This window comes from Prunus mume, linkage group LG2 (genome assembly GCF_029339155.1).
Source record: "Prunus mume cultivar Tortuosa linkage group LG2, ASM2933915v1, whole genome shotgun sequence".
NCBI lineage: Eukaryota > Viridiplantae > Streptophyta > Magnoliopsida > Rosales > Rosaceae > Prunus > Prunus mume.
In genome coordinates, this window is record NC_142699.1 from 38754617 (window position 1) to 38779966 (window position 25350).

The 25350-nt window shown below is 38.8% G+C and overlaps 1 protein-coding gene, 1 long non-coding RNA gene and 2 pseudogenes across 4 annotated transcripts; 2 read left to right on the forward strand and 2 right to left on the reverse strand.

Moving 5' to 3' along the window:
• Nucleotides 1–221: 221 nt before the first annotated feature.
• On the forward strand, nucleotides 222–24824 carry LOC103322675 (uncharacterized; annotated as a pseudogene). Its single transcript, XR_016124240.1, has 8 exons — nucleotides 222–248; nucleotides 427–506; nucleotides 609–639; nucleotides 21902–22086; nucleotides 22561–22616; nucleotides 22825–22920; nucleotides 23017–23200; nucleotides 23802–24824. The product of XR_016124240.1 is annotated as an uncharacterized LOC103322675 (transcript).
• Nucleotides 1919–5009, reverse strand: LOC103322729 (uncharacterized; annotated as a pseudogene). The gene is made up of 4 exons (XR_016124241.1): nucleotides 4557–5009; nucleotides 4266–4436; nucleotides 3210–3378; nucleotides 1919–3091 (listed from the first exon to the last, which is right to left on the reverse strand). The product of XR_016124241.1 is annotated as an uncharacterized LOC103322729 (transcript).
• LOC103322728 (TMV resistance protein N-like) lies at nucleotides 6082–10431 on the reverse strand. Its single transcript, XM_089046203.1, is given in 9 exon segments — nucleotides 6082–6281; nucleotides 6284–6370; nucleotides 6437–6794; nucleotides 6934–8034; nucleotides 8165–8440; nucleotides 8575–9509; nucleotides 9512–9669; nucleotides 9945–9975; nucleotides 9978–10431. Coding segments are annotated over 9 exon segments (3600 nt in total).
• On the forward strand, nucleotides 20307–20971 carry LOC148920290 (uncharacterized). Its single transcript, XR_016124242.1, has 3 exons — nucleotides 20307–20499; nucleotides 20601–20712; nucleotides 20794–20971. It is a non-coding gene; the product is annotated as an uncharacterized LOC148920290 (long non-coding RNA).
• Nucleotides 24825–25350: the final 526 nt, after the last annotated feature.

Here is a 25350-nt window from a genome sequence, read left to right on the forward strand (position 1 = left end):
CTAAACTTTATGTTAAACTAAATATGATATAACGTTTGGGACTGCTTCTATAAGAAGTACTTATACTCATAACCGCTTTTGTTCAAAGCCCCTTTATTAGAAGAATGTTGAAATTTTTGTTAAAAATGCAAGTGCTTCTTAGAAAAACACTTTGACTGGTGCTTCTTCAAAAAGCGCCCATAAGCGGTTACCATAAATGTCGGAAAGCTCTGTTGGATCCGATGAATGTGAATGCAGACAAATTTGAGGTTTCATTCAAAATCATATTATACAATACTGTTTGCTTCTAGGGTATTATATTAGTTAAGGCTGAAATAATACATACAGACATTTTGAGGGTCTTGATTCTTATGTAAGGAGTTAGCTTGTTAAAGAAATTTCCATAACCTTTTTACCATTTTAAGATATCTTGTGTTTAACTTGCAGCTACTTGAACTTGAAAATCAGATTGAGAAGAACAATATAATTTTGAAGTCTTTACAGAATTTAGAATGTACACTTAAATGGTAATTATGCCACTTTGACCTTATTTTTGTGTGAGTGTGTGTATTTCATTTAGCTTGTTATAGTTCTCTTATACTTTCAGTTTTTTTGTTTGATTGATGTAGGCTTGACAACACAGAACGGATTGAGGATGCAGTTGAGGGAAACTGCGTTAGGTTGTCACTTAGGACATACATTCCATGGGATGCGCCCATCTGTTGCTGAACCATGGTGGCAGGTGCTGGCCATTGTTGGCAGTGCCTACATGGCTTGGGCTGACATTGCAGTGCTCCACCCAAGGGTGATGCCATGCCAGCCCCTTCAATGTTCTTTTGATACTGCTCTCGAATTTCCTTTGAGCACTATACCCTGGATCTTTTAAATACATTGTTGATGCTGCAAAGTCTTTGACGTTCTTTCTTATAAATGAGTACCCCGTCTTATGATTTCTAAAATTTGTTTCTTTCTTTGTTGTTGTGGTATTCTTTTGTTTTTGTTTAAAAAAAATATATATATTTCCTCTACTGCAATTGGTAGTGCTTCAGTAATTAAAAGGCATTTAGCAAACAAATCCCTCTAAAATATCGAGCCAATCACAACACACACGCACACTTGCATTACCTGTCATATTTTTAATAGGTTCTCTCTCTAAAGGTTTTTAATTTTTTTAATCTTTGACATGTCTTTTGAATTATGTGCTCTCTCAGCTTGATTCCTGTCATATGATCATATGATCAGATAGCATTTCTTCTATCTGCTGAATATGGGAGTGAGTGTATGGTTTTTTTTCAGTATTCTTATGAATAAGTATAAATGCTTTGTGACCTTATTTCTGATTACTTTTCCACAAAAGGTGCTATTTATGAAAAAAAAAAACTCAGTATATTCTTTTATTGAGTTCATGAAATCCACTTTGCAGGATATCTTCATTGCAGTGGTTTGTAACAAAAGTGCAAGACAGAATAGTTCTATGCACCATGAGGCGACTAGTGGTAAAAAGTGCAAACAAATCAAGGTGAGACATTTTCCTTAGCAATTTTGGTCTATGTATTCATTACGCTCTTAAAAATTTTCAAATGTTTACATTTGGAATGCATCAGTCCATGCAGACACTCATTGGAGTACTTGGATAAAGATGAGACAGTAGTGGCTCATGCGGTTGGAGGAGTTGATGCATTCATCCAGGTCCCTCAAGGTTGGCCATTGTTAAGTTCTCCATTGAAACTGATATACCTCAAGAGCTCTGATCAACATTCAAAGGGAATTTCTATTTCTTTTAGTTTTCTGTGCAAGTTTCAGGTCAGTGTTACACCTCCTCATCTCTTACTAGTTTCCTTACTTCAGGGTGGATATTTGAGAAATTTCATCAAATTGGGCAGTTGCAAGCATGCCTAGTGAGCTTAAAATGTGGATATTTTGGTTTCTTTTGAACCAGTTTGAGCTTATAGAAAAATATACAAAAATGTGAATTGTTCATACAAAAAAAGCTATTAGATTTCACACAAGTTTATTATATTTTCAATTATATGAAAGAAAGGTTAAGTGTTGATGCAAACTCAGATCTTCTAAGCATGTAATTGTTCTTGCAGACATTCATGTATTGAACACCTGGATTAATGGAACCGGACAAACAACAAAACACAACAGCATTACCGACGAAAAGCATTGCGTTCACTTGCTTTAGATATGCCCTGCAAATAATGTGTTCGGCGACGTATACTCTCCTCAATTGTTGAGCTTCCTCCCCTCTCAGCACCATAAACACTTGTTTGAACAGCATCCAAGAAGTTCCTACCACTGGATTTGACAGCCTGGGTAGCTTCCAGTGCATCATTCTCCTCAGCCTTCTTCAATCGCTTCCATCTTTGCTCTTTATGCAACTCAGCATCTATTTGCATCTCCTTTAGCCTAGCATCTCTTTCTTCTTCTGAAAGTTCAGGAGCAACATTTCGACGCTTGTAGTGTTATTCATTCCGACCTTTCATGGGGTATTTTCCTAGTTCTAAATTGTCATGTTTTCCCTTGGCATCACCTTGACCATCATCTCTTCCAATTTTTATGGACTGATTCTTATCACCTCGGTCTGCTCTGTTACGTGATTCATCATCCGAATATGAATGCTTAACTAGGTTTTTCTCACTTCCACCTGCTCTTTTACGTGATTCATCTTCTGAATCTGAATGTTTAACATGGTTCTTCTCACTTCGCTGTGCTCTGTAACGGGATTCATCTTCGGAATCTGAATGCTTAACAGGGTTCTTCCCACTTCGATGTGCTCTGTTACGTGATACATCTTCTGAACCTGAATGCTTAACATGGTTCTTCTCACTTCTTTGTGCTCTGTAACGCAATTCATCTTCGGAATCTGAATGGTTAACAGGATTCTTCCCACTTCAGCGTGTTCTGTCATGTGATTCATCTTCTAAATCTGAATGTTTAACATGGTTCTTCTCACTTCTCCGTGCTCTGTAATGCGATCCATCTTCGGAATCCGAATGGTTAACAGGATTCTTACCACTTCGACGTGCTCTGTTATGTGATTCATTTTCTAAATCTGAATGTTTAACATGGTTCTTCTCACTTCTCCGTGTTCTGTAACGGAATTCATCTTCAGAATCTGAATGCTTGCTTAACAGGCTTCTTCCCACTTCGATGTGCTCCGATACTCGATTCATCTTCTGAATCTGAATGATTGACAGTGTTCTCACGTCGACGTGCTCTTTTACGTGATTCATCTTCTGAATCTGAATGCTTAACATACTTTGAATCATTTTCTGAATCTGATGCTTGTATGGATGATGAATGTTTTCTATGCTTTGAAGCACCATTATGGTGCTTCTTCTTCTGATGTTCCTTCTTGTCATGCAGTTTCTCTGCGGGCTTCTTCGCTTCAACCTTTATTGAAGTAAAAAAATTGATCAGCATATACACGTCAAACATTCTCTTAAACTAATCATAGACATCTACTAAAACCCTGATAAACTCAGCAAAAGACCCAAAAAAAACTTAGTAATAAAATGATATTGTGGTGTAAACCATGGGTGCAAGCCCTGCTACAAGAACAGAAACCCAGCTACAGCTGTTTGAAGTTACTGCTAGAAGAACTCTAATTATTTACTCAAGTTAAAAAGAAATCGAGAAGACTTACAGATCTACCGAGGTCATGATCCAAGGGACAAAAAGATCTTCCTCAGAATAAGAGGCTAGCTATAGGCTTCTGTAACTAACAAGTCTTGTCTAACCAAGCCACGGCTGCATCACTTAAATAAAAACTACCCCATTACTACAATCAAGTTAATTTAATTCCATTAACACCTTTAACTTCTGCATCAGCTCCCCGTGAATGGTTGGTCCAGAAATGCTCTCTGGAGGGAGCATTTAGTTAACACTGAAAAGTTCTGGTCTTAGCTATACTCTTTCTTCTTCTTCTCCCTGTTTTTTTCTTCAAACTTACATCCTCTCTGAGCCTTCATATACACTTCTTCCACATCCAACTCTTTAATTTTCTCAACATACTACTTTTTCTTCCACATATCAGACATCATGATTCCCCAATCAGGTCCTAAAACCTATGCAGCACACCAAAATGGCGCCGGTGAACATATTTTTATATCTACAGAAATTTATTTATTTATTTATTTTTTGTATGTCTATGAGAGGTAGAATTTTATACAATTGGCAGACTTCGAAATCATCAAGTCATGTCTAACTATGCTGTCTGGCATAACTAATTTATTCTTGATAAAAGTGAGCAAGAGAAAAGTAAAAAAATACAAACTTACAGAATTGCGAATCATGGCCATCTGGACAGGATTGTTCTTAATACGAGAAAGGGCTTCCTGCTCACGCTGCCATATCATAAGCAAAGGATCCAAGTAGAGCTTCCTCCAAGCATCATTGGCAGATTGAGGCTTTTCTTCGAACAGAGCTCCCGGCACAGACGCTGATGCCTGCTGCTGGAGAATCAGTAGTCACAAAGGATCATAAGAAACATGACTTTGTAGTTGCACTACATTTTATACAATATCATTGATGCACACAATTGGGAAAGTAAAAATCAGAAATACAAATACCTTGGAGGCGGCAGAGGAGGAAGGCGCTTCTTCGGTCTTGGGTAAGGCTTCAAAGGTTTTGAAACTATCGGAACCACCAGGGCGCCCAACGGCCAATCCCAAATCATACAAGAACTTCAACCGCTCCAATCACTCTTGCGCTCTTCAACGATCTGTTTGCAGAGCTCGTCCAACTTCTTCTGCTCGGCCTCGTGCTTTTGCTCTGCCTTCCACACGTTCTCTATGTTCCGAAGGCTCCCTGTGTACCATCCCTTCTTGTTCAGAAATTTCAACGCCATTCTTCTTCTTCTTCTTCTTCTTCTTCTTCTTCTGCTTCAATATTCGAATGAATTAACAAAAAGGTTGAATTTAAAACGATCAATTTCAATTTCAATCGCGCAATCTCTCGTCCTCTGAGCTTTGTGCGTGGCGGGCGTTGTCCTACGCCATCCTTGTCGCCCGTTATATCTTGGGAAAAATAAAAAACAGTATAGGTGGATTAATTTAAAAGAAAGAAAAAAAGATCAAATCAGGATGATATTACATGAGTTATCTATTTAAACTCCGCATTTTTCTTTGTTCATTAATGTTTAAGTTCACCCCAACTTCTAATTCAAAATTTCACAATTTTTTGGTTCAGTTTAAAGATCAAATCAGGATGAACAACAATAAGTGCATTTTAAAGTTCAAAATATTTTTTTTTTTGGTTCAGTTTTTCTATTTAAACACCATACTTTTATTTGTTCACTCTAATACTTAAATCATTAAACTCTTAAATTTCATTATTAGGGCCGACATATGAACTAAAATGTTGGATATATGAATCAAAGGAAAGAGAATAAGATCAATATAGTCAAGCAATCAACCAGCCCTTCCATCAGCTCCCATCACATCTTTTAAAGAGGTAGACTCCTCAATATTTTACATCCTTGAAAGGGGAGTAATCTGGCAAAAGGATATAGAGGAGTTTGTATTTTTCTAAAACTTAATATGAAGAGTGATGGGGTGTGTGTATAGATCTAATAGGGTTAGATATTAAGTTGGATGACAAATTTTTTGTTTTTTACACAATAATAAAACTTAACAGCTAATAGGGTGAACAAAGAGAAGTGTGGGATTTAAATAGAAAAATTCTATTTTATTATACATACACATTTTGACAACATAAAAAATATAAATATGGGCATCATTGAAAAATCCGTATACAATACATTGAAAAATGCATTTGTATGATTTGGAAGACTAGTAAAAATAAAAATGTATTTACTCTTATGTAAAGGAATGTGCAATAGTCCCATATTTTATTTTATTTTTACCTTAAAATATATAATTTTCGCTCAATTAGCCACCCTAAACTATCATTTTCCCAATTTAATACTAACTCTCAAATTTCAGGTACAAAAATAATAAAAAAGACAATCAAAAATTTAGAACAAAAATCATAATCTGACTAAGTGGTGAGATTAAATTAATTTGATATGAAACATATTGCTAAAAGTACCTTAAAATATATATGAAAAATTATATTTATTATTACTAGAATAACTCACCAATCGGAGTAACCATCTGGGAACAAATCGCTCATTCCGTGGTCGTTGTCCATACGCATTTCGAGGTCGCGGTCGGCCAAACAGAGGGAAATATCATCTAATCCATTTTCATCTATCTGTTTGCCAGGATAATAATCATCATAATCCCTTGACATATTGTTATGAACCAAGTGGGCCCCAATGCTTTTGACGCGCAACCTTTGCCGCTAACAGTAACTCGAAAAATAGGCGGCATGAATTGATCATCAAGAAATAATGGAATACAGTCCCACCACATAGTAGTACCTCGAAACATATCCGATGTAGACAGCTTAAATGGAAGACAGTACCAACGCGGAAATAATGACATACATTCCAGCCACACATTACCTGCCTGTGTCTCTCCCCCAGACACACGCCATTCATCTCGAGTATGAGTCTGAAAAGCAAATTCAAGAGAACAAGGGCTAACAAATGATTTCGTAATTTCCCAAGCAACACACAAAACCAATTTTGTGTTATCCAATAGGGATTGGTTCTCCAATAGGGAAGTCAAAGGAATTGCAATAGGAAGTTCGTAATTACGAACACTCCTGCCATCATGATCAATGTAGTTAAATTTACTCTCATCAGAGTCATCAAGGTAATTACGAAAAGTGAACCACTCTGGAACTTCACTGCTACTGCCAGGTAGTCTAAAGACAATCCTTGCATTGCCACGGAACTTCATCTATAACACAAAACAACACAACACAGGCATATATTATTATTTTTATTAATTAGTCGTGCATGCAGCATACATAGTATGGTATTAACAATACATGTAATGTATGCATATTAATTATATAGATAAAAGATAAATACGTTACCTCATTAAATAATTTTGCTATCTTCGAAACGTCCAACGCTAGATTATCGCATAGCCTATGGCAATTAGACAAGTCCATGTAACTAATGCCTTGCATGTCTCCGTCTTCCAATATCTTTGACAATGTTGAAAATCTTTCCAGCGATATGCAATCCCTCACGTGAACCCATTTTATAGACGCTGGAAGTTGTACTAGAATTTCTACAAGCCTCTTGCAACCTCTCAAATCAAGCTCCTTTAAGTTAACACATTTACTAATGCACACAGGAAGACAGACAAAATTGCTTTTGGATAGACTAATTTTCTTTAAGTTGGACCAGCGACAAAAATTCTCCAAGGAATCAATGTCTGATACATTGCACTCTTCAAAATCCAATCTCCTCCGCCTTACGAAGTCGCCATCGTGTGGACTATTTTCGTTGGTTCGAATCTCCGAAGGAAGTGATTCTGAACTCGATAAAACTTCAGAGAACAAGTTGTTTGGAAGTGTGACAAGTTTTGGGCACCGATTGAGATTAATATACTCCAGATTTTGCAACCCATAAATACATTGTGGTAGATTTGCAAGGTTTTCACATCCTTCTAAATTTAATCGCTGAAGCGCAGTGAGATTTCCAATTGATGAAGGCAACTCTTCTATAGCACTTCCATCTAACAGTAAAGCTTCCAGGGCAGTGAGATTTCCAATTGATGAAGGCAACTCTTTTATAGTACTTCCAAATAAGTCCAATTTTTTAAGCCCAATGAGATGTCCAACTGATGCAGGCAACTTTTTTATGGCAGTTCTCCCAAGGTCCAAAGAACATAAGGATTCCATTTTGTCCACAATTTTTGGGAAACTCTCCAACTTCATGCAACCGTTAAGACGAAAAAATATCAGAGATTTCAACTTAACTTTTCTTGGAAACTTCGTGAGTTTATGGCAGTCAGAAAAATCCAATATTACAAGTTTATCACGATCTCCAACAGATGGATGAACATTGACTAAACTTGTACAACGATTCGCTTTCAAGTACCTTAAGTTTGGGCTGCTGGATAGATCGGGGATTTTAGTTAGGAATTCAGATCCCGTGAAATTCAAACATTCCAAATTTTTAAAATGCTGTGAAATAAAAAAATAATAATTAAAAAGAATAATAATCAAATGGATAGCATTAAAGAAATTTACAACATACATCAATCAATAAATGAGGCCTCAAAAATAATAAGGGATGAGAGATAGTTTAAAATACCTTCAATCCCTTCCCTAGTTGTTTGATGTGGCTGCAAGGCATATTGAGCACAACGAGTTGAAGAAAATTGGGTGGAAAAGATTGGAACGGATATCTTTTCCAATAAAGCACTCTCAAATTGTTTGGGAGAGAACTAGCGTTTCCATAAAGGTGTACGTTATAGTTTATGAGAATTTTAAGATTTTTCATCTTCGAGAAGCTTCTGCCAACATCCAAGAATATCTCACCATCTTGTTTGGGGAAATTTAACACGATGCGTGTGATTTTATTTGTTCCCTAATAGAAAAAAAAAAGTACTAAGTGATACAAAGTATTTATAATTAAAAAAATATTATACTTAACACACAACATGTGTTAGTTATTGAATTAAATAAAACTTTACACTCACATATATTATTTAATTTACTTACTGTATTATTAGTCAGGACATGCTTGACATCTTCATAAAACCACAATCTACTACGTCCTCCGGCTTCAGTGGGTGACTCTTGCTTAACTATGTCCTTACCCATCTCTTCTAACAAGTCATGCATCTGAATGTACTCTTCATGTTCAACACTTATGAGGGCCCTTTCTATGAGTACTTCAATGCTATACCTAGCGTTGAGGCCACAAGCTGCAAGTGTTTCTATCACATAACTTCTTCTATTACCTTTAAAGAAACATGCAATGTCAAGGAAAACCTCCTGTACGCTGTGATCCAATGCATTGTAACTTATTTTGAGAACGTCTTGAATTTTCGTGCTTTTGAAACCATCCAATGCAGCTTCCCATTTATCTATATTTCCACCATATAGACAAGAACCGAGAACTTTCAAAGCCAAAGGAAGGCCTTGAGCATAGCGTATTGCACGTCGTGCAAGTTTCACATAATCATCCAAAGGAGGCTCACTTCTTTTGAAGGCATGCCAGCAGAAGAGCTCAAGAGCTTCAGGATCATCTAAAATCTTGACCTCATGTATTAAATTAACATCATGAGCAGTTAACAGTTGCTTATCCCTTGTTGTTATGATAATTCTACTGCCTACACCAAACCAATCACATGCCCCAACTAACTTGTGTAACTGTTCCATGTCATCCACGTCATCAAGAACCAAGAGAACCCTTCTACCCCGCAACCATTCCTTTATCATAGTGACTCCTTTATCAACATTGGTCACCTTCAATTTTTCCCCCTTTAGAATCTCAAAAAGAAGAGTCTTTTGCAGTTTGGCTAAACCTCCATGCGACATTGAACATTCTCTAACGCTTTCCAAAAAACAACAACCTTCAAATTCATGGGCAATTGAATTATAAACAGCTTTAGCAATTGTGGTCTTGCCAATTCCACCAGTTCCCCATAACCGCGAACGTCTTTTTCCCCCAAATCTAAAAGCTTAAGTATATATTCTACAGGATGACGCATTCTAACTGGATACTCTGTCACATATAAATATGTACGGTCTATTACTTGTTGTGAAATGTCTTGAACGATTTTATGAATCAGTTCATCTTCAGATCTATACCTGCAAATTTAAAAGCATATGAAACATTTAGTCACATGGCATGTTTCTATAAAAAGTAATTTAAAAAGGCCTTCCTTTGGCCTTGAGCATATAGGAACGTAATACACACAAAATGTATAAATTAACTCTTACAATTTATTTTCTTTTTTCGTCACATCTTATAATTTATTTTCTCAAAAAATGATCGATTAACTCATACATTAAACCTAATGAATTAGTTATAGGAAAAATAAAATAAAAAAAGAAACGAAAAGAGAAGGGGGTTGGAAATTTACTCATCGGACAGAGTGAACCCCGCCAATTTTCAGCTTGTGAAAGTGCTTCCTTCCATCTGTTGACCTTCTCCACATTATTGCAGTCCATGTTAGCCAGTGCATCCCCGAAGCTTCCTCTATGATTCCGTACATCTGATGGATTCACCTTGTAAAAAACTGGGATGACCAATTGTTGATTTGATTCTTTGCAATCAAGAATCTTAACAAGCTCATCCAAGCACCACTTTGAGGAGGCATAGTTTTCGGAGAACACAACCACAGAAATCTTTGAGTCTTCAATTACTGTGAGAAGCGCGTTTGATATTTCTTCTCCTCTTCCGAGCTGATGATCAGCCATGAAGGTGTTAATTCCTTCTCGACGCAAAGCTCTATACAAAGGGCTTGTGAAATTTAAGCGAGCGTCAAAACCTCTGAAGCTCAGAAAGACATGGTATTTCCATGACTTGGTGAAAGGAGCAGAAGAAGAAGAGGCTCCTTGGTTGGCCATCGAAGCCAAAGACGATTGTTTCAGTGTTTGCTTCTCTCTTTGGATTCGCTAAGAGTATGGATGTGAGCAAATTTAAAAGGCAATGTGAATTCATGAAATGGTGAGCAAGTGTAGCTGAAACTTCTGGTCTTCAGTTGCATGTTAATTTTTGCTTGGGTATATGTTAAAAAACAAATGAAAGTCAAGTGAATAACATGTCAATAACATGTCAATAATGATATGAATAAGGTAATGATGTTGAATTGGAGGCCCTTAAAACCTTCCACATTTAAAGCAGTGCAGAGTGCAAATTATCTCTCTGGCGCTAGAATATATATAATTTTTGGAAAAAATATTATTTCCGTTGTTACTAAATTTGCCTGTGAAAAATGAGAACAGATAATAATAAACTTATGAATAAAAGTGCAAAGCATTTGAAAAAATGTTGATCTATGACGATTATGGCGGACTGAAGAAAAAGCTAGAAAGAAAGAAGATGTGGCAATGGCTTAGCAAGCAGATAGCAGAGTAGATGCTTTGCTCTGCTTCCTTCCACCATCTTTATTTATTTATTTATTTATTTTTTTGTGTTGTGTATGAGATGACAATAATTGTCATGTGTGTGAAGTGTAGAACTTGCCTAGATTGCACTCACACTCACTCATGCATCAACCATTGATTGGAGTTTGGATCCATAAATAAAACATATGCTATTGCTTGTAATTCACAAAATCATTGCATTAACAGGTATTTGCACAAAATTTGTCATATTGCTTTGATGATGTTAAAGTCTGTGATCAGTAATCCCTATGCGCATGTACTTTGTCAAATTTGTAATGTTCTGGTTGACTGGTTGTGTAAATACCAATGTGATTGTGCAAATACGTGGTAGTATATGTGTTCACGTTATTTCATTTTGTATTTCAGGAAATGGGATCCAACGTGGAGCTGGTATGGCTAGAGTCAGAGGCATATTCATCATGGGTGAACAACTGCTCACATGCAAATTCATCTCTAGCAGCAATTCGAGCGAAGTTGAGTGCCGAATAATTAGAACAATTCAAGACATCATGCTTTTGCCATCTTCTGAATATAGATAAGATTCAGTTTAGCGGGTAGATTGTGCATGGGGTTGTGTTGCATAGAGTAGCGGGGCAGGGTGTGAAAGACTTGGATGGACTGAGTTTCTTAATAGGGTGCGACGTTGCTCAGTTCACTCGTCAGGATTTCTGTTTGATCATAGGGCTTCGTTTTGGGGAAGTGCATGAAGTTTCCAGTTGAGAAAGTGATGAAATTAGACTTCAGAAAAGATATTTTATAGACGAAGGAATTACATGTAATTCTTTAGAAGAAGCATTTCTGAGGTGCACAGAGGAAGATGACATCTACAAGCTAGCTCTTGTTTACTTTGCTGAGTTAGTGGTTTTGGGAAAGGACAAGCATTTGAACATCAATCTAAATTACCTGACCCTTGTAGAGGACTTGGATGCGTTCAACAGGTATTCGTGGGGTTCGGTGTCCTTTGACAAAACCCAAGACAGTCTATTTTCTGCACCAACAAAGTATGTGAAAAGCTTTGAAAATGAAGAGGGAAGAGGGAAGGGGAAAAGTAAGGTAACGGGAACAAGCCAAAGAAATGAGAAGGGCAAGAAGGATAAGCATGGTGAAGTGCAAAGGGGTGGTTGGAGTTTTAAAGGTTTTACGTATGCTTTCCAAGTACATGGTAATAATGTTCATGTCAGTTATGTTTTGTGGAATTTAAAACTTAAATACTAACTTTTGTCCTGTGGATTGTAGATTTGGGTATATGAATTAATTCCTAGAATGGCGGACCTGAATTACTGCAAGGTTGTTGACCGACAGCTTTCCAGCATATTTTGCGATGGAGAACTACTACGGCTGTTCCCGAGATGAGAAAGTTGAACAATTATTTTTTCCAGAGCAAAGAGGTTTGGTTTGCAACCCTTGGAACTATTTATAAGATTCAATGAAATTATGAAGTAGAATGATTGCATATGACTTTTGTCTGTATTCAAACAGATCAGTTGATTCTTGGGCGCTATGTCCGAAGTGAAGAGGAAATGAGACAACCATTATGGAGTTGGCCACAGGATTGCCCTGCTGTTGTCTCGGCAAAGTCAATTCCTTCTTCATGTGCTAACCTTAATGAGTTGAACAAGGCGGTAAGCTTGTTGAGGTCCGAGTTGTTTCATGTAAAACGGGAAAGGGACGTCCTTGAGTTAAAGGTCATACGGATGGAAAAAATGTTGGACCACTGTTTAGGTCCTCATTTTGAGCAGGAAGTGAGAAGGGACATAGCTTTACTGAAAGAGAGGACGAATCGTTGTGTCGTGTCACATCTATTTTGGAGATGTGAGGAAGTAGATGGCATGCAATGGGATGAAGGGCCAAGTAACAGAAATGAGGGAGAGGAAAATTAAGAGGAGGACATTGAAGGGGGTGAAGGGCCAAATAACAGAAATGATGGAGAGGAAAAGAAGAGGAGGGGATTGAAAGGGGTGAAGGGGCGAGTAAGAGAAATGAGGGAGAGGAAAAGGAAGAGGAGGGGATTGAAAGGGGTGAAGTGCAAAGAAAACCAAGTGAGGTAGAGGAAGCTCAAAGGAAAAGAAGTAAGGGAGAGCAAGTGAAAATAAAAAGCAGCAAGGGAGAGGAAGGGCAAAGAAAGAGCATTGAGGGAGAGGAAGTGAAAAGAAAAAGCAATGGGGGAGAGAAACTGCAAAGAAAAAGTAGTGAGGGAGAGGATCTGCAAAAAAAAAGAAGGAATGGCAAGGAAGTGAAAGGACAGAGAAGTGAGAAAAAGGAAGTGCAAAGAAACCAATGTGAGGAAGCGGATGATGAAGTTATGTTGCTTGGCGATGACATTGGCGAGAGCACGGAGGGGACAAAGGTTGAGTTTACTCTCGGGGCCATTGATTTGGATCAACCTACAGCTGTGCTATCTCAGTTGAACGTTTGGTTGAATGATGAACATAAAGCAGTGGAACGAAGGGTCCAATTACGGAAGAGGAAGAGGATTATTCCTATGTGGAAGATCTTTGAAGCTAGTGAATTGGTTTAAAAAAATTTGCCAGGGACAACCCGACTTTGGACGTTAGACCCAATGAAGGCAATTCCGCATGATGATATGGTGAAATTGCTGAAACTTTGTTGGGAATGGCGCCATAACCCAAAGTAAGTCCCTTGTTTTTTGAGATAGAAGGCATGAGTGTATATATTTTTTAATTGTTGTGTTCTAAAACTTTTTTTGTATTCATAGTTTGGTAATGCAATTTGGCAACGTGGAAGCTGAGATTGAATTCTTCGCTTCCCTCGTTAAAGCTGACGGTTGGTTGAAAGGAGATGTAAGTTTAATTGATTATGCAATTGTTTGAATGTACATATATTATGGGATTGACAAGAAAAACATGTGCAGCACATTGATTTGGGGTTGTATCTCATCCGGAAGCGACAACAAGAGTTGGAGGAAGTAGAAATATCGGACTGATGTATTTTTTATGGTATGTGATGCAGGATGCATAGGACCTAAATTGTTTAGTTTCCTATATTTTTTAGTTTTCCAAATCCTAGTAGGATTTCTAAGTTAGTTTTCCAAATCCTAGTAGGATTTATAAGTTTCCTATTTTTTTAGGAATAGGATTTCTGTTTTAGCTGGGGATTTTAATTCTATTGTCTCTAGGTTTTAGTTTGCTATAAATACCCCTATGGGGTTCACCAAATGACCACCGCCGAGACATTCATGGAGTTCAGGTCCTGCCTAGACACGGCCATGGCGTTAGGTCTGCTGGACTCGGCTCAGCTGGATGAGCTATAGGCTCGCTTGGCCGAGGGCGAAGAGATGATCGGTCGATATGCTGAGGCGAACATGAGGATGGCCGAGGGATGCTCGCTCGAGCAAGAGCTATCGTGATAAAGAACAAGTCCAACCTGCCATGGCCCGTCTGAAGGAAAATGACCTCGTTGTCCAAAGAGAGAATGAGGAACTTGCGCAGGTCATGGTTCAGGATCGCCGAGCTTCAGGCCCGTTGAGATCTCATCCTCCAACGCCGAGATGGTGCGGTCGCGGTCGGAACCGAGCTGAAGTCTTCGACCAGGCAAATCCTCAGGGCAGCGACCTAGAAAAAGAGGGCACGGCGAAAGGAGGCTAATCTGGGCGAGGTGGCAGGCGGACATAGATGGTGGGGACATTGCCTGGAGAAGGATAACATGCCTAATATGGGGGATGTTTAGTGAGGGGGTTTAGGTGGGCAGGTGTTTCAAGATTTTGGGATGTAATAATTTAAACATTTCCTTCTTGTTCCATACAGACACATAAATATACGCATATATTCTCTTCCCCTTTTTTGTTCTAATCGGCCATGACTGGCTATTCTTTTTTCTTTTTGTAAAAAAAAATGATCTCTTCATCTATATACAAGGCGTAGGCCTTCTTCTCTAAATGATTGAATGTATGCTGTTTGCTTTATATTGGCCGCATTGTTTGTTCAGCTCGCTCGCCTACCTCCCCCTATTTTTCTTTTTGACTTTTTTGTCGTAGGCCCTTGATGCCATTTTTTCTTGAACACGCACCGAATTGTATGCGTCGAGCCTTGACCGTTTTAAATTTTCTAAACTCCGGCGCGTTTGCGCATAGTCCTTCTTTCGCCTAAGTCGCTTGAAAACTCGAAGAAATCGAACCTCTAATTCCAATAGTTTATCAATGTCGTGCCCGTAGGTCAAGACAAAAGGAGAGGTGCCCATGGCGAGTGTTTTGATGCGCGGCGTGCCCAAAAGCCTTAGGGAGCAAGTCGCGCCAAGTCCCGGGCTTCTCGGTGGGTACGACTCAAGGTATAACTTGGTGCCCCGGCCGCCTCGGGCTAAGCCGTCCTTGGTCGCGCGCGGACATCTTCGGTCCGAGGATACTAAAGGCGACTCGGCTAGGTTGGAAGTGGCGCCGGACTTGTTGCGCATCGTTCTGCGGCTTTATCTGCTGGACCACTTGAACAAGGGGTTCGGTGTTACCGAGCCGGGCGACATCGGATCGACATTGTAGGTTTGATTGGGGTGCGTATGTGTCATTGTTGGAATGGCGAACCGCACCAAGGTGGGAACTGGCGGAAATAACGACGCGTCTGTGATAAAGCGTGATCGCGTTGCTTGGGCTAGGATGTGTGCGGGCGGCCACGGTGAATCGGGCCGAGTCTTTGGACCGCGAAATGCGTGTGGCTGCTTTACCCGATGACACGCCAAAGCATGGAGTGGGCTGTGTCTTGTTTATGGTGGGCAGTCGGTCCGGATTCACCATGTCACCGGGATTGCCCTATTTATCGAGTGAGACGCTTGTTCGGACAGAGGCGCCAAGATTGCTTTGCTTTGCCGTAGGGCTCAAACCTCTAGCGCTCTTGGCTTCTCTGTCCGGCTCTGGAGGCATCGCGGACTACGTCCACCGGCATCCTCTCCTGAAAGAGCGTCCGTAGCTTTGAGGAGAATCTATCCGTTGCGGCCATAAAGGATGTCTCTATCTTGTAGGCCTGCTTAGCCATGAGATCCTCCACTACTGCTTGCTCTCCCATGGACTCAGCTGCACGATCCGTCGTTATTGGAATGCTGGCCGAGATTTTGACCGCGTGTTCGGTCTCGGCGATAGTGATTGGTGAGGTGGACTTAAGAGCCTCGGAAGTCATTTTGACTGTGTTGTTTTTGAGCTTTGCTTGTGCCCTAGTTTCCACCATAAGTTTTTGACAAGTGTCCCACCGAGCGTGCCAAAAGTGTTGGCTGCGCAAATCGATGGCACAGTGCTCGGGCCGAGGGGATGTGCGTTAACACGTGACGCGTCCTTCTTTGGATGCGATGTAGTTGTGCGTGGCGTGCGGCCACGATCTACGTCGTCGAGATGGTGATGAGGCTTTGGGTCGAAGATGGTTTAAATGATGCGCTGTTTGAGTTCGACTCTGATCAAACGATTGTGCTAAGAGAGGAACCGATCTCGCCGTCGAGTTCACGGCCCGAGCTACAAGGCCGTTTAATGGTGATGTTGGTGGTGGGTTTTAGGCGGTGCTCGGCGCATTTCTCGAGAGCGACGTCGTATGATATATAGGGTGAATGAGATGACAACAGAGATGGTGCTCCGGTATCTTGAAAATCAAGGGTCGTATAATATATTGATGAATGGATTTTCCTTACAGTTTACTACTACTCCTAGGAAAGCAAATAAATGTATTGAAAGTGCATTACAGGAAAATATAATTTGCTCCGTGGGAGGCTTTTGTTTGGTGTTTGAATCCTTTGAATGTAGTCTTGAGTTTAGTATTTATAGGGGGAGTCCTGGAGGGACAATCGATGGCTGAAAAGATCTGCGTGATGCAGCCTGATCGGGGTAAGTGGGTAGTCAAATCGGAATTTGGGATCGTGAAGCATGGTGGTGTGACTCCTATGGATCCGGGTAAATCTCGGCCACCGCCCTGATCGTGGGTTCTGCCCTCTTGGCCGTGGGAATGCATTTAATGCCCTGGTTTGGTGGTTGGTGATCTGACCTCAAGTTGTAAGCATACTTGTGAGAATGCTTGTGCCTAACCACTCTGATCTCTATTACCAAATCCTGACTTCAATCACTTCCCCTCTTCCCTCGTGCATTAATTGCTTCATGCGACTAGTGGGCTTGCTGCGATAGTCAAAGGTATTACTTCATTAAATGGGGCGTGGGACCCTGAGACCACGTGGCGATTTGACCGTAGTGCCTTCGGCCATGTCTTTTACGGCCCTCGACTTTGGCTCATAATACACGGTCGCGAGGTCGAGAAGATTCTGCCTTCGCAGCTTTTCTCTTGTTTTGGAAGGCGAAATGCCTAACGAAACGTGGCCATTTCGGTCCATGGGTAGGTGCTAGGGTCGAGAAGAAGTCCCTTCGGTCAATTTATGACCGTAATTTATTAGGCAAAAACACACCCACATACATATTCTGGAAATGAAAACTTACATAGGAGGTTAGACACTTCCAAAATGACTTCCCTCGATTTTTATCTGATTTTGAAACCCGAAGCACCATTGCAACTCCACAATACTGACACCTCTTTGTTTGAGCGGGAGATGAAGACGAAGACATGTTGAATCTTATCACCTGTACCTCTTCTCACTCAGATCTTCTCACTGAAACCTCTTCGGACTCATACCTTCTCACTCATAGTTCTCAGTCATACCCCTTCACTCATAACCCTAAACTTCTCACTCAGCTCTCTCTCATCTCTGCCCAATTATATCATTCTTTTCTATGTATGGGTGGGTTGGTCATGATCTGGACACCTGTACCGTCAGAATTATGACACATTTTACCCCGAAAGGTAATATAATATTTCACTACCAAATATTAATATAAAAATTGAGAGGACACTGCTTTAAATATATTATTTTCTTTATATTTCATTAAGGCAACTAGTTGGATAAGAATCCGTCATTTACTAGGGGTAGTGTGGTGTGGGAAAATGAAAAAGTATCTGATGGGACCTTCTGTCACTAGTCAGTAATCCATCACATTTGTGTCAATGAATTTAATGGCGAGAAAAGCCTAAAAATGGCTATGGAAATAGATTATTAATTTACTTTTAGACTGTCTGACTCCCTTTGCATTTCGATGACGTTTTCCCTTCTCTTGTCTTGAGTTTTGGGTGTTGGGTTCAGTTTTTTAAAAAAGGTCAACTTGGAAAAACCCCAAGGAAACACCTTTTCAAAACACTACAAACAACGGCTAAAACAAAACCAAAACCCCATATATTCTCATTTCTCCTCTCTTCCACTCCTCAAATCGTTCCATTCCAAAAATATTTCAATGAATTCGAAACATTTCTGTTTGGGCCAAAAATTGACACACCCAAATCGGAATAAAGGCAAAAAAATCAAAGAAAGATGGAAGGAAGAGACATCATCCATTTGGATAGGAACAATCCCACGTGACATCTGGGATAAAGAAAAGTCAAGAATTCATAGAAGAAGTGATTGAAGGGTTCATGACATCAAGTTGATTAAAAAAAGATCAAATACATATATATATATATTGAGATTTTCTTGTCTTTTGAGAAGTAATTCTCCCAAGAAGATAAGTTACAATCTCGAGAGGATAAGCATCAAACTAACCATCACGGGTAAAATATCACAAGGGGCAGTTGAAATTGGGAAAGAGATGGGTTCCTTTTCAAGAAAAACAGGGAAGTGATTGCCTATTTGAGAGCCTATCAAAGAAGAAATCCTATTTTCTTTCCTTCCATTAAAGAAGAGAAAAAGGGGGGAGATATCTTTGCCACCCAATAAATAAACACAATCACCCTACTCCAGAAAAGAAACAGTTTACTATAAATACAAGAAGGAGAGAACATGGTAAAGAACACAAAAACAACACAACAAAAAATTCATCACCCAATCAAACAAAGATCCTACACAAGAAAACCGTCAAAGGACAAGTTCAAAATCAACCAACAAGCCCACTTGAATTTCAAGTGAAACCAGCTCTAGATCAGAATCTCCAAAATCCAAATTTAAGAAGCAAGTAATTCAAAACGAGATTTCTCTCGTTACAAATTTGGTTCAGCAAAAAACCAAAACAGGCAGGGTTTGAGTCTCCAAATATGGAAAACCTCAACAAAATTCACAGTATCCTAAAAGCTTCACAAAAGCATGAGGTATTGCCATACAAGTTGAAGCTTAGCATTTGTCTTAAACAATGCAGGCTTTGAACCACAGCATGATATTTATTGTTATAGTTTTGTAAAAGCCTCACGTTGAAGTGTTTTTCATGCAAGGTAATGTGGAAGCATTGTTGATGCGGGCATTTGCATCATAGGAGTAAGCACCATTTTCATGGAATCTCGGGCATATCTAGTTGGACTACTTGGCATGTCCAAATTGGTCACAAAGAGGAAGCATTAGAATTTTGTGTTCTTTGAATCAACGTAACAACATTGATATGAAAGGAATCAGGGATGCTTTGAGACAAAGATTAAGCCGAGTTTTCTCTGTTGGAAGACATATCGTAGATATGTTTCACTTATGGGAAGATTAAGTTCAATCATTGCAGCACTTGTAACAACAACAAATGGTGTTTTGTTATTCAAGGCTGGCTTACAGAAGAAAAGATAAATCCTGCCTTCGGGACTTGTTGCAATCGATGCAGATAGCACCATGAGAGTGTTTTTTGGTTCAAGGTGATGCATGTCTATGTTGTGCCAGGGAATCCATACCCTTATAATTAGTTGTAGTATGTTTGTGCGGTTTTTATGCATTGTCTTGCTTCTGTTCAGGTCTAGGTTGGCTAGCTAAGTTGTACAAATGTTGTTTTCTATTTCATGTTTTAATCTATTTTGTCTGGTGTTTGTGTTGTCCTAAACCGTTTTATATATAAATGTATAATATATGTTATATAGTGGAATTATTACTGACATAATAGACGATTACGAATGACATTTTACTTGACACAGATATTTTGCACAACTACAATCTTAATATTTGGTAAACGAAAACTCATGCATGGAGTGAGTATGTGTCTTTTCACTGGTGCTTGGGAATGATATTTTCCCACATAGCATATCTCAAATGATTTGGTTACACGTTTCTTAAGCAAAACTTGAACAGTGAATGACTTTGAATAATTATTTCCTGATGTTGTAGAATGGATCGCTTGTATATTTCCATTTTATTTTTTAAAACATCCCTTAAACCTAAAAAAGAAAAACATTAACAAATTGAAGAGGAGAGAAACTGATTAGCACCAGAAATGGTCTATTCGCACGAAAAATAAAAATAAAAATAAAAATAAAAATTTGGAGTAAATATAATTAACAAATGTACAAACTAAAAAGTAATATAACAATAATAATAGTAATAATTTAGGATAAATAATAATAAAATACTAATGTAGCGTAACCATGAAACAGGAAATTCAGGAGGAAGATGAAATCTCAATGAGTTCGTAGCAATTTTCGAAACATTATTGTGATTTTTGTGTATTTAGTTATGAATTTTCTCTCTCTCTCTCTCTCTCATTTTGAACATGGATGAAGACCCAATTCCTTCTTCAGAACCACTCGACCTTAACACCATTCAGAGGTCTCTGTCTGTCTGTCTGTCTGTCTGTCTGTCTGTGTAGATTGGATTTACTTTTTTGTTTATTTTCTGAATTATTGTTTATTTTGTGTTTAAATTTGAAGACAAGTGAGAGAGCTGGAAGCGATTATCGAAAGTTGTCGCCAAGAATATGCCTCAGAATTATCCCCTTCAGATTCTGATGATTTAATCAGAAACTGCGGTCTCCTCCTCCAGGTTTTCTTGAAATTAATCCCACTTTTTCGTCCAATTTGCACAATTCCTTGCATTTCCCTAACTCTCCATGTGAATGTGCAGAGCAGAGCAGAGTTGAACCGCTATCAGAATGCTCTGATGTTGGTCTCTTAGAGGATCAAGAATTTGGTAACTTCTCCTCTAATATATCTGTCACTGTGTTTTTCTTTACGGGCAATCGATTTTGCTAGTGGGTTTGTGACATTTAGTACTAGAACTTACTGCACTATGGGATTCTCCAATTTTTGTTAGAAGTATACTTAGGGCGTTTTGACAGGAGCTCAACTTGTGGAGGCTGAGAGCACCAAGGTCTCAAATGAAATTGAGGGTCTCATTCGGACCCATGGGGAAGGTGAAGATTCAGTCTTCAGTGTTCCTCGCCATTGTGCATTGATATTTAATGTATGATTTAATTTTTCGACCTTTTCTGTTGTATTGCGGATTTTAATCGACTTGGCCCTGATATTGCAAGTTGAAATGTTCATTAGATTTTGTTGAAGAAAAGGTGGTTTTCCGTTGGTGAAACATTATCAGCTTTTTTGATCAGACCTTTGGTATATGACAAGGCATCAGGCCAATTTGTTTGATACAAATGGGTTTGAATGGAGACTTAATCTGCTCTTTCTTACAAGTCTGTGAATAAAGGTTGAATTTAATTACAGTTATCTGGTGTGTACACATGTTGTAATTTATCCCTTTATCCCTTTAATGTTACAGTTGTTGAAAATTCCCAGATTTCCATGGTGTAGTAATCTGCACATTATGTGATCCCTTGTTGGTTGTTTCTTTGTTCTTTTCATTTTCTCACTTTTGCTTGACTACCTCACCCCCCAGGTTGTATATGATATCCTTATTTCCATAAGTTGGGAATGTTTGAATTTTATTTGGAAATCACATATGAAATCTTTCAAGATAATAGCTGTGTACCATTTTAGGATCTGGAGAAAGCAAAACTGGGTGCAGATGTTGATTACCATAAATGTGGGAAAGATCTGTTGGATCCGATGAATGTGAATGCAGACAAGTTTGAGGTTTCATTCAAAATCATATTTTACAGTACTGTTTGCTTCTAGGGTATTATATTAGTTAAGGCTGAAATAATACGTACAGACATTCTGAGGGTCTTGATTCTTATGTAAGGAGTTAGCTTAAAGAAATTTTGAGGATGCAGTTACAGATCCTTAAGGTCATTGCTTTTGAGGGAAACTGCGTTGGGTTGTCACTTAGGACATACATTCCAAAGTTGGAAGACCTTTTCTCTCCAAAAAAGTTGGAGATGCCACTGAGCCATCTGAAGTAAATCATGAGCTTCTAAATGAAATTCTGGAGGGGACTATGGGTTTAAGGAATGTTGAGGTATCAAAACATGATTATCTCAGGACATCTTTCTTCATTAGTGTCATTGTTTAATAAAGCTTAGAATTAGAGGTATTACTATAACATCAAAGACAATATAGCACTCATGCGATGCTCCCATCTGTTGCTGAACCATGGTGGCAGGTGCTGGGCACTGTTGGCAGTGCCTGCATGGCTTGGGCTGACATTGCAGTGCTCCACCCAAGGGTGACGCCATGCCAGCCCCTTCAATGTTCTTTCCAAAAAAATAATAAATTTTTTTTCTCTTACGTAATTTCATAGAGATGAAATTGCAATTATGTTTCTTTTTATTTTTTGCTTTGTCAAAGTTGGATGGGGTGAGTATTTTTAAGAAAGAAGTAAGCTCAACACCCTGTGCATCTTTTAAATGAGTTGCTACTGCTCTCGAATTTCTTATGAGCACTATACTCTGGATCTTTTAAATACATTGATGATGATATCTCATTTTTCCAGATTTTTCCAAATGATGTATACATAAATGATATTCTTGATGCTGCAAAGTCTTTGAGGTTTGTTTTTCCAGTACCCGTCTTATGATTTCAAAAATTTGTTTCTTTCTTTGTTGTGACTGTAGGGTTTATTTCAATATTCTTATGAATAAGTATAAATACTTGGTGACCTTATTTCTGATTACTTTTCCACAAAAGGTGCTATTTATGAAATAAAAATAAAAATTCAGTATATTGCTTCATTGAGTTCATGAAATCCACTTTGCAGGAAATCTTCATTGCAGTGGTTTGTAACAAAAGTGCAAGACAGAATAGTTCTATGCACCATGAGGCGACTTGTGGGAAAAAGTGCAAACAAATCAAGGTGAGACATTTTCCTTAGCAATTTTGGTTTTTGTATATTCATTATGCTCTTAAATATTTTCAAATGTTTTCATTTGGAATGCATCAATCCATGCAGATACTCATTGGAGTACTTGGATAAAGATGAGACAGTAGTAGCTCATGTGGTTGGAGGAGTTGATGCATTCATCAAGGTTGCTCAAGTTTGGCCATTGTTAAGTTCTCCATTGAAACTGATATACCTCAAGAGCTCTGATCAACATTCAAAGGGAATTTCTTTAAGTTTTCTGTGCAAGGTTCAGGTCAGTGCACACCTCCTCATCTCTTACTAGTTTCCTAACTTCGGGGTGGATATTTGAGAAATTTCATCAAATTGATGGCAGTTGCAAGCATGCCTAGTGAACTTAAAATTTGGATATTTTGGTTTCTTTTGAACCAGTTTGAGCTTATATAAAAATATACAAGAAGTTCCTACCACTGGATTTGACAGCCTGGGTAGCTTCCAGTGCATCATTCTCCTCAGCCTTCTTCAGTCGCTTCCATTTTTGCTCTTCATGCAACTCAGCATCTTTTTGCATCTCCTTTAGCCTAGCAGCTCTTTCTTCTTCTGAAAGTTTAGGAGCAACATTTCAACGCTTGTAGTGTGATTCATTCCGACCTTTCATGGGGTATTTTTCTAGTTCTAAATTGTCATGTTTTCCCTTGGCATCACCTTGACCATCATCTCTTCCAATTTTTATGAACTGATTCTTCTCACCTTGGCGTTCTCTGTTACGTGATTCATCTTCCGAATCTGAGTGCTTAACAAGGTTTTTCTCACTTCAACCTGCTCTTTTACGTGATTCATCTTCTGAATCTGAATATTTAACATGGTTCTTCTCACTTTGCTGTGCTTTGTAACAGGATTCATCTTTGGAATCTGAATGCTTAACATTGTTCTTCCCACTTCGAAGTGCTCTGTTACGTGATACATCTTCTGAACCTGAATGCTTAACATGGTTCTTCTCACTTCTCCGTGCTCTGTAACGTGATTCATCTTCGGATCTGAATGGTTAACAAGATTCTTCCCACTTCGGCGTGCTCTGTTACTTTATTCATCTTCTAAAGTTGAATGTTTAACATGGACAATATGCATCATCGGTAGGGGAGCCCACGGCATACAAGATTTTTAGAAAATGATTATTCATCGTGGACAATATGCATCATCGCTAGGGGAGCCCACGACACCAGGCTTGCCGATCGCAGGATAGAAACATGAATGCCCACTGGACGCGTGGCACATCCACAGTGAATGTCCACAATCCCACATCGAAATTCTACACAACTTGCACACCTCCCAAAGTTTATAAAAGGTGCACAATTCCCCAAAATGGGGGTAATCAGAACTTACGGCATACTGCCTATTGATCTGTTAGTTCAGGTTAACTAAGTCCGTACTTACTTAAGCATCGGAGAGCCTTCGGCCGGTACCACACCGGTGCCTAAAGGTCTTACTGAGCGTGTGTTATTTTACAAATCACGTGCTCTACTGAGGCCCAAAATCATACCGAATGCCCAACATCACTAAGTTGGCCTTAAGAACTGCCGAACCCTTTTTTAGCGTCAACATGGTTCATCTCACTTCTCCGTGTTCTGTAACGGAATTCATCTTCAGAATTTGAATGCTTAACAGGGTTCTTCCCACTTCGATGTGCTCTGGTACTTGATTCATCTTCTGAATCTAAATGCTTGACAGTGTTCTCACGTCGACGTGCTCTTTTACGTGATTCATCTTCTGAATCTGAATGCTTAACATACTTTGATAGCTTACAATGACCACTCTTCCTCCTTTCCACTTCAGTAGTGTCATTTTCTGAATCTAATGCTTGTATGGATGATGAATGTTTGCTATGCTTTGAAGCACAAGTTTGGTGCTTCTTCTTCTGATGTTCCTTCTTGTCATGCAGTTTCTTTGCGGCTTCTTTGCTTCAACCTTTTATTGAAAAAAAAAATTAATCAGCATAGACATGTTAAACATTCTCTTAAATTAATCATAGACATCTACTAAAACCCTGATAAACTCGGTAAAAGACCCAAAAAAACCCTAGTAATAAAATGCTATTGTGGTGTAAACTGTCGGTGCAAACCATGGCACGTGAACAGAAACCCAGCTACAACTGTTTGAAGTTACTGCTAGCAGAACTCTAATTATTTACTCAAGTTAAAAAGAAATTGAGAGGACGTATAGATCTACCGAGGTCATGATCCATGGGACAAAAAGATCTTCCTCATAATTAGAGTCTAGCTATAAGCTTCTGTAATTAACAAGTCTTGTCTAACCAAGCCACGACTGCATCACTTGAATAAAAACTAACCCATTACTACAGTCAAGTTAATTTAATTCCATTAATGCCTTTAACTTCTGCATTAGCTCCTCGTGAATGGTTGGTCCAAAAATGCTCTCTGGAGGGAG